The 8,994-nt window shown below is 46.1% G+C and overlaps 1 protein-coding gene across 1 annotated transcript; it reads right to left on the minus strand.

Moving 5' to 3' along the window:
- Positions 1 to 1,203: 1,203 nt before the first annotated feature.
- On the minus strand, positions 1,204 to 3,103 carry LOC308615327 (E3 ubiquitin-protein ligase TRIM41-like; the record flags this gene model as incomplete). The annotated part of the gene is given in 3 exon segments (XM_081230663.1): positions 1,204 to 2,472; positions 2,475 to 3,034; positions 3,036 to 3,103. Coding segments are annotated over 3 exon segments (1,866 nt in total). The 3' UTR covers positions 1,204 to 1,234.
- Positions 3,104 to 8,994: the final 5,891 nt, after the last annotated feature.

Consider the following 8,994-nt stretch of genomic DNA (forward strand, 5'->3'; position numbering starts at 1 on the left):
CATGTAATATTTGGTATTATAGATGTCTTCAATATGCAGAATATGTGAATTCTGTCATTCATCTGTTTAAATTACATATCATAGGAATCATGTACCTACAGTGTTCCCTGTCTATAAGAGTCTAAAGATTGCAGCAAAACACTACTTTTTCAAAATGCACTCAAAAACTGTTGTTACTCTATACTAGATTTGTTTTTTTTTTTAAAGCAGCAAATAAACTTTTTATTTCCGCAACACAACCCATCTTCCCTTTCCCCCAGGAGCATAAACTGACCCCAGCCACCAAAGCAGAGGACAAAAGCTGATAAGTGACAGAAGGCAAAGGGTTACTAGAAAAATAGATTCTGCCCAAGGCTCTCCTCCCAGGGATTCAAATCCCTGTCCCCAGGCTCCCCTCCAGGGCTCACCAAATGGAACTAAGCACAAGAAGAGAGGCTGGAAACCTGACAAAAGGAACTCCACTGAACAAAAGGGAAAGGAGCCTGGCAGTGAAAAGACCTGAGGGTTTGGGGAGGGGAGGAGCTTTGCTCCTAGATTAAGTGCTGAAAAAAAGGAAGGGGTGGGGGGAGGAATAATTTATTGGGTGATGTGACCGTATGGAGTTTCGATCATGTCGGCCATTCCAGATCTTTCACTGAAGCTAAATTCTGGCCAGTCTATGGAGGTAGAAATTGGGGATGGAAGAAAAATTAGAATCCTTCGTACTTCCCCCAGAGAGTAGACTGTTTATTATCCAGGTCTACCCTTTTCTCAGCCTGCCTCCCCCAAAAAAGCTTCCAAATCCCTTAGCTAAAATTTACATCAGAAAATGGAATTAGAAATGAGGGCTGTCATGAGTCTTGCCCAAATCCTCCAGTCTCAGAACTGACATGAAAGGTGAACAGGGATGGGGAAAGGGAAGTTAATAATGAGATTACAATCTCCCCTCATCCCCTACTCAAAAACTCAGATCCCTGGGCAGAGGGAGGGAGAGAAGACCAGGCAACTGTTTTCATCAGGGACCCATGCAGACCTGTTGGACAGACTTAGTAGATGAGAAGACTGAGCTGGAGGCTGGGGGCATTCATTAGGCTCCTAGAGGAAGAAGCAGGGGCCTGGGGTCAAGGAGGAGCAGGAAGCAACGCAGTCACAAATAGAGGAGCCTTTGAGCTCCCAAACTTATGGGCTACTTTCCACCACCACCCGCCCCCCCGCCCAGTGCTAACCAGAGGGGCCCCTGCGGGTGGCAGGTTGATCAAGGGCAGAGCTTGATACGGGTACCCTTGGAGAGCACCCGGAAGAAAGGGAAGACAAGCTCACCCAGGAAGGCAGCCGAAAAGGTGTGCACATGAGCCAGAGTCTCTGCATTGTAGAAGCCCAGGCGCCCGGCCTCATAGTCCAGGTACATACCAAAGCGCCTTGGTTTCTCACTTGGGCTCAGCAGTGTCTGCTCCGTTGAGCTCTGTGCCTGGTAGCGTTTGCCATTGGTGCCCACACACCACACTTCCCGCTGGAGCAGGGGCTGCTGGGGCAGGTGGAGCCGGCGGCGGCGGTGGTGATGGCGAGAGGAGCTGGCATCACTGCTGCCCACAGAGGACCCCCCAGAGCCCACCTTCTCCTTATGATGGGTTGATTCATGGGCAGCACTCACTGCCCAACCCCGCCGCCCGCCCACCTCTACCTCCCAGTAGTGCCGGCCAGAGCGGAAGCCCTGGGCCCCCAGCACGCAGCAGTCTGCCGAGAAGCGCTTGGAATGGTCAGCAACCTCCTGCCGCTGCTCTGCCAGGCGGACCCCCCGGCGGTCAGGGGACAGCATCAGGGCCGGGTGAGCCATGTCAGGGTCCAGCGTCAGGTCCACTCGGGCAGCCTGACAGAACATCCGGCTCATTTTCCTCACGATGGCGTCTGTCAGGAAGTCATGGCTATGGGGTTGACACGGGTCAGGGGACCAGACCTCTGGGGGCTGCAGCTGTACCTCTTCACACCTATGGAAAGTCTCCTTGATGTCCTGGAGCAGCCGCAGGCCCCCCTGCTGGCTCCGCTCCTGGGCCTCAGCCAGCAGGCGGCTCAGCTGGGCAGCCTGCTCCGAGAGGAGGCTGGCCGCTGCTCCCGCGTGCCCCAGCTGAGCTTCGTGCATCTCTCGGAGGCGCCGCTCTAGCCCTGCCTGCTCTTCGGCCAGAAACCGTGTCAGCCGCCCAAATTCTGAGGCCACAGCTGCCAGCTCTGACTTCATCTGGCTCTTCAACTCTGTCACCCGCCTTTCCTCCTTGGCCTTCATCTTCTGCACAGCCTCCAAGTGCTTCCTCAGTGGTTCCACATGCCCCTGCGGTTTGGCCTTGTACTCCTGCACCACCTCCTCCAATGGCACCATGCTGTGCTGTTTGTGGCTCCTGGATTCTCGGCACACCACACAGATGGCTTCTTCATCCACCTCGCAAAAGAGCTTCAGGGCTTCTTGGTGTTTGGGACAAATGCCCTGCTCGTTCCCACGGCTCCTCGACCAGGGGTTGGGTGCATCTGCCGAATCACCTGGACCATGTTGGCCAGCTGCAGGTTGGGGCGGAAGCTCCGCCTGGGAAAGCTCTTGTGGCACTGGGGGCAGGTGAAGCACCTCCGAGGGGCTGGAGGTGGAGTCAGTGGGGTGACGGGATCTAGCTCCTCTTCCTCGTCCTCCTCCAGCACTTCCTCCTCATCCTCCTCGTCCTCCCCCCTCAGGTCCCCCTCCACGTTCCCCAAGTAGTAGTCCAGGTCTTCCTCCTCGTCTTCCTCCTCCCACACGTAGTCCATGTTTTCCCAGTTGGACCCGCCCATGCCACTGGTCCAGAACACACCCTCCTCTTCCTCCTCGACTTCCTCCTCCATGTGGCCCTCACAGTCTTCATCCCGCATGGGGGTGTCCCAACCCCCACCGGCCTCCACTTCCTCCTCCTCTCTGTCCTCCTCCTCTTCCTCCCGGTCTAACTCGTCCCTGTCCTCTTCATCCTCCCCTCCCCACAGCTGGGTTACACACACTCGGCAGAAGTTGTGCCCGTAGCCGATGGACACAGGGTCCGTGGCAGATGGCGCACACTGCCTCCTCCTGAAGGGTCTGCACAGGGTTGGGTGCCATGGTAACGGCAGCCATCTTAGTGTCCAGTCAGCCAGTGTAGACGGGCGGTGGGGGGTGGGGGGTGGGGGAGCCTTCCCTCTCAGACGCCCTGACGACCCAGCCCCACCCCCAGCCCTGCCTCTCCACACCTTGCCTCAAGCACAGCCAGAGAAATGTCCTCCCGACAACCCACCCCTCCGCACAGAGTTCCCTACTCCCAGACGACAGCCGTGTCCCTGAGAGGGGAGGGGACACAGCTGAGCGATACCGCCAAGTCCCTCAGGTGGCCCTGAGTGCAAATCTACCCAAAAGGTCCGTTGGCCTCCTCATAAACCCCCGCCCCTTCTCACTTCCTGGCTCCGCCCCCTCATTTCCGTCCCCCCAACACTTCCGGTGCTGCGAGCCAACGAAGCTCGCGAGTTCCATCCGCAGTCACGCTACATCTCTTTCTACCCCTCTCCCTACCCTTACCCGCCCCGGGCCCGTGGGTGACAGAAAACGGTGAGAAGACGCTCTAGCAGGCACTCGGGAACAGGGCGGGAGACCTAGAAAGACGGAGGCGCACGCCTCTGTGATGCGAGGGAGCAAGGAACGCAGACGAAACAGAAAGCTCGGCCTCCCCCATCGCCCGCCACTGGGGATAAACGTCGGGGGACGGTGGAAGGGCTTAGCGCCCGTCTGCTCTCGGTGCTATGACCGCATCGGCCCGGCGCCATCCTACCGACCGGACACAGAGAACTGCAGCAGGGACTCCGCACCGCTGATTATACTAGATTTGTTATATCAAGAAGAAAATGCTTTATCTTGCTTAAAATTTATACTTTCTATTGCCTTATCTAGATTACACCAATCTTGCTCTTTAAAAGACTTCGTTGGTGTCAGAATTTGTATTTTAACTTATGGTTCTGCTTATGGCTATATTTCACATTAGCATTAAAATATACCAGTTTAGATTTCTTTTTGTCACCCTCCCAAGAGCATGTGTTTGTTATGTGTTGACACTGGGTATGATGATGAGGAAGCCAAGAACACATGGATGAGATTAGTGTTTGTGTAACTCAATTATCCAAGTTCTGATTGTTTCAACTGGCACAGCGAACCTAGCAGGGAAGGAAGAACTGTGGTCCTCTCTGCATTGGAGATGAAGGTCTGTGTGACTGGGTTATCATTTTTGCTAATGGGCCAGGTGCAGTTAATTACTGCTTTTATCAATGTTCATTGACCCATTGGAATGCAATTAATAAATTGTTCTGTTGGCTTAAGGTGAGGGGAAAATTTCAAATTTATTTAGAAAAAATTTTATCTTTCTCTAACTTGTGATCTTATGCTTTATGTATATATGTAGGAAGACTCAAATTCAGTTCAAGGTGACTAACTGAGCAAACTTACAATTTAAGAGAGATCACAAATTTTTAAGTGTACAACACAGTATTGTTGACTATAGGTAAAATGTTGTACAGCAGATCTCTAGAACTTATGCATCTTGCTTAACTGAAATTTTACGCTCATTTATTAGTAATTTAAGAGGGTAAATCTCATGTTAAATGTTCCTGCCACAATAAGATAAAATATTTTTTAAGAGATTGGTTAGCACTGATATTGGCTTTTGAGTTATACTGGTTGTTCAGAGACTGATTTACCGTTATTGAAACACAACAAGATTTGACGTGTTAGCTTGGAATTCTGAGTTTGCTAGTTGATGAAGTTTGACTTGTTTCTCACTAAAGGCATTCATCCTGTTAGGCTGCATGTTAAGTGTACCAGGGAGCAGAGTGCTTAGTCACCACAGCACCCCCTCAAACCTTCTTACAAGTCAGAAAAAGCCCACTTAATGCCTGCCTGCAATCAACCACTCCAGAGATTCTTTCACGTACTTAACTGGTGCTATCATAAGTACTAGCCTGAGCACTTTTTTATCACTGTCTTATTTCTCCTAAAGATTGATTGTTGCACGTGATTTGTTTTCCACAAGCACAAAATGCCACTGTGATAACAGAGCAAACTTGTACTATCTGGAACAAAGGGGGCAAAAATTAAGGCTGTTAATAAGAGGTAACTTGGAGATGCTTTGTTCTAAATCTGAAAACAATAGCTTAGCTCAGCAGTGAGCTTTTCTTCCCTCTTGGTCCTTTCTGGGGTTACTTATTTAAAGTGGTGGGAGCATCTAGGCATTTGACCAGGTGTCAATGAAGTGAAATGGCCTGTGTGTTGGTTTTGCCACTTACAACTACTCATCAAAGGAAAATATCTCAAATCCCCAGAATAAATCAAGATTTAAACTTTTATTTTTCTTAAAATTTAATGCTAATTAATTTACTTAGTACCTTCATACCTGGAAAATGACATACGATCACCACTGTGAACCTAGTACCAAAAAATAAATTTTACTATTTACCTACTCTGTGGAAGATATGATGTGCTATAATTTTCTATTTATTCTTTTCTTTTTAAAGATTTTATTTATTTTTTTGACTGCGTTGGGTCTTCGTTGCTGCATGCGGGTTTTCTCTAGTTGTGGCAAGCAGGGGCTACTCTTCATTGCGGTGCATGGGCTTCTCATTGCAGTGGCTTTTCTTGTTGCAGATCACAGGCTCTAGGCACGCAGGCTTCAGTAGTTGTGGCGCACGGGCTTAGTTGCTCTGCGGCATGTGGGATCTTCCTGGATCAGGGATCGAACCCGTGTCTCCTGCACTGGCAGGTGGATTCTTATCCACTGCGCCACCATGGAAGTCCCTCTATTTATTCTTTTACGCCCATTTCTATAAGATATCCCTTTACTGGCCTCCTATGTCAGAATTAGCTGCATCAGAAAGCACATTATTACACCTAAATGGAAAAGTTTATAACACATAATTGTAGCTTGGAAGAAAGAATACTCAGTAGACCAAATAATTCTGGCACATGATGTGACGTATAAGCTTAGCTTCTTGATAATTCAGAATCAATACAACCTGGAATGATGAACCACTGGGACTATGCATTCCTCAAAATAGACATACCTTATGCATAGTGATGTTCAAACAGGTTTTTCAAGAGGCACTTAAGGCACTTAAGGGTTATACTAATCATTGACCCTTACCTCTGTTTCCATCCAACTTGTAGATTTTTATTACCCTCATTTTACTAGATATTCCTAATTGCCCTTCTCCATACATGAATACGCAAAATTTCACAAAACAAATATTTGCACTTAGAATGTCAGATACATAAAGATCCAAATACACACTGGCACATTGGGAAAGTGGGAGAACACTGACATGCCAGGTGATATTGCAGGAAAAGGGATTGTACATGTACTTTTATTCTTTATTTCTAACAAAAGCTGTAAGTCTGGCACATAGGAAAAATGCTGAACAGATTGACTAGGGCTTGAAAGTTTGAAGGGACCTGCTGGATAAGGCTCTTGACACAGAAGGGTCATAAACAATGTTGGGAACTTGACGTTTTTGAATGAGAGGCATAGTGGGTCTAAGGTGGGAGGGGGAGGACTGGAGTGAGATCACTGAACTGCCTTAGAGATGTTGTAGCACCTCTACCTTACGAGGGGAGGCCACTGCTCCCCACTTCTCTCTCTTTCCAGGTTCTTATTATCGTGTTGGGTTGTTACAGGGACCTTTGATATTGTCTGTTCCAACTATTTCATTTGGAAAACCAAGGTCCAAAGTCCTCATCTGGTCCTCTTTACTTCTCTCACAGTCTAATAAAATAACCTCTTATTAGTTTCTGTATCTCTTGATTTTTCTTTACTGCAAGATGAGCTGTCCTGAAGCTCAGTTCCATTCTACGCAAAACTGACTCACCATTTTCATACAGTAAAATATATAAGCTATATAGAATATTAAGTGGCTTCCAGTATTTGACTTCATCATTTTTCCACATGCCTCATTTTCCTGATGGGAGGGTTAAGAACAATGCCCCAAGCACGGTTAAGTGCTAAAGAAGTATTTAATGTTATGACAACTCCCCTCTCTCACCATTACTCATTCCTTTCTACATCTGCTTTTTTTTGATTGTATGGTTCCCTTTACCTGCAGTGTCCTTTCTACTATTTTTGTTTAGAGAATTCTACTGAGTACCCAAAGCCTTTCTTCACTCTTCTCATCCATATGTATGTCTCCTTTTTTGATCCTCCCAGTCTTTGCTTATACTATTGTTATTAGAAGTCTACCTGCATTCTACTTGTATTATGGCTAGCTGTGTACATGTTTAGGTGGATAGGAAAAGAAAGTTTTGCAGTGTCATCTCTATGATGGGGGGATCATATCTTGTCTCACATGGAATATAGTATATAACAAAGGCTCAATATATGTTAGATGAATTGCCAAGATCATATTGCTAAGGCATGAAAAAACATTTGTAAGGGGTGATTCTGGGCAATTTTTTTCCATTTCCTCAAATTAGGATTATAGACCAAAGTGGCAATACACACTTGGAAGGATTCATTGCTACTTATTTGAAAGAGTTAAAATACATTTAATATACTATAGTGTTTCACTTGTCTCATTCGCTTAATATAGATGTGTAGAAACAACATATGAAAACTGGTATCAGGAAACTTTTAATTCACTAAAAGTAAGTCAAATAGTGACATTGCAAAGACCAGAATTGTGGGGTCCTGACTCCCAGATCACTGCTACTTCCATTCCTCTTCCTGCTAGATCCAGAGGCAAGCAGACTCAGGAGGGAGATGAGCTGTTTTAGAGACAGCTAGTTTATATTCCAGAGCAGAATACAGTGAACATATTATTCTTGTGCTTTTTTATCCCCCCCCACCACAAAGCAATTCCTAGATTATTATTCAACAAGTTTAGCCCCTGAATTCACCTTCTAACTCACACCCAACTTTACACATCCTTTAACAGAAGTGGCTGATGTTATGTCCTTCTGCCTTATGTTCTATCAGACACTCCCACAGAGGTGCTAATAAGCAGTACATTGAAGTGATATTTACAGTTTGATGACCAAAGGAAAGAATCGAGGATCATGTGTATTCCTCTTCTGGATTAAGGAAAATTGACACAATCTAATTATTTCAAACTTGGCATACTGAGTCTGTAGTGACAATATGAAACTTCTCTGGTTTTTTGATCCTAGTCTAAGGAATTGTCATTTTGTTATGCTTGGGATCAATATATTTATAATTTGTGTGCTTATAAGTGATCCTGGGAAATCACCAAACCAGTATATTACTCCTTTCTAAGTTAGTACAGTGAATGAGACTTGATTCTGTGCTTTTCAAGTGATGTATCTGAAAACATTGCCTATGGAGCACAGACTCTTTTATTACTAACTACATACTCATACCACTTCATTTTTTTCAGTATAGTTCATTCCTCAAGCAAATGAAAATAATAAGAAAAAGCACTAACAATTATTAAGAAAAATGCCCATAGGTGTTTAAATAGTGATTTCATGTAAAAGGCAGCATTTTCCTCCTCCCCTCTGAGTTGGAGGCCCAGATCTCCTGGCCAAAGGGAGGGGTCAGCATTCTTCATCTTCCCGCTTCTAGGTTATTCCAGTCTCACAGAACAACTCTAGTTGAAGTTATTAAAAAGCCCAACTCCCTCATTTCAGTTGGGATCTCAGTACTACTGGGAAAATATTTTCCTCAATCTTAGTTACCTTCATTTCCCATTTTTCACATCACTTTTTTTTATAAACGTACCACTCACCTCAGGCCCCAAACTCATCCCACAGCATCATTCTCATTGACTGATCTTGAAACCCACTTCAGTGTGAAAATAAACATTCTCAGGCAGAACTCTTTCAACATCCACAACATCTGCCTCAAAATGTACCCATAACTTTCTTAAGTGTTTTCTTATTTTCTTTCTCTGGGAAGAAGGTATTTTTCTTTTTCTTTTTCTTTTTTTTTTTAGCGGTACACGGGCCTCTCACTGCTGTGGCCTCTCCCGTTGGAGTACAGG

This window comes from Mesoplodon bidens (genome assembly GCF_964165515.1).
Source record: "Mesoplodon bidens genome assembly, chromosome: 1".
Classification (NCBI taxonomy): domain Eukaryota; kingdom Metazoa; phylum Chordata; class Mammalia; order Artiodactyla; family Ziphiidae; genus Mesoplodon; species Mesoplodon bidens.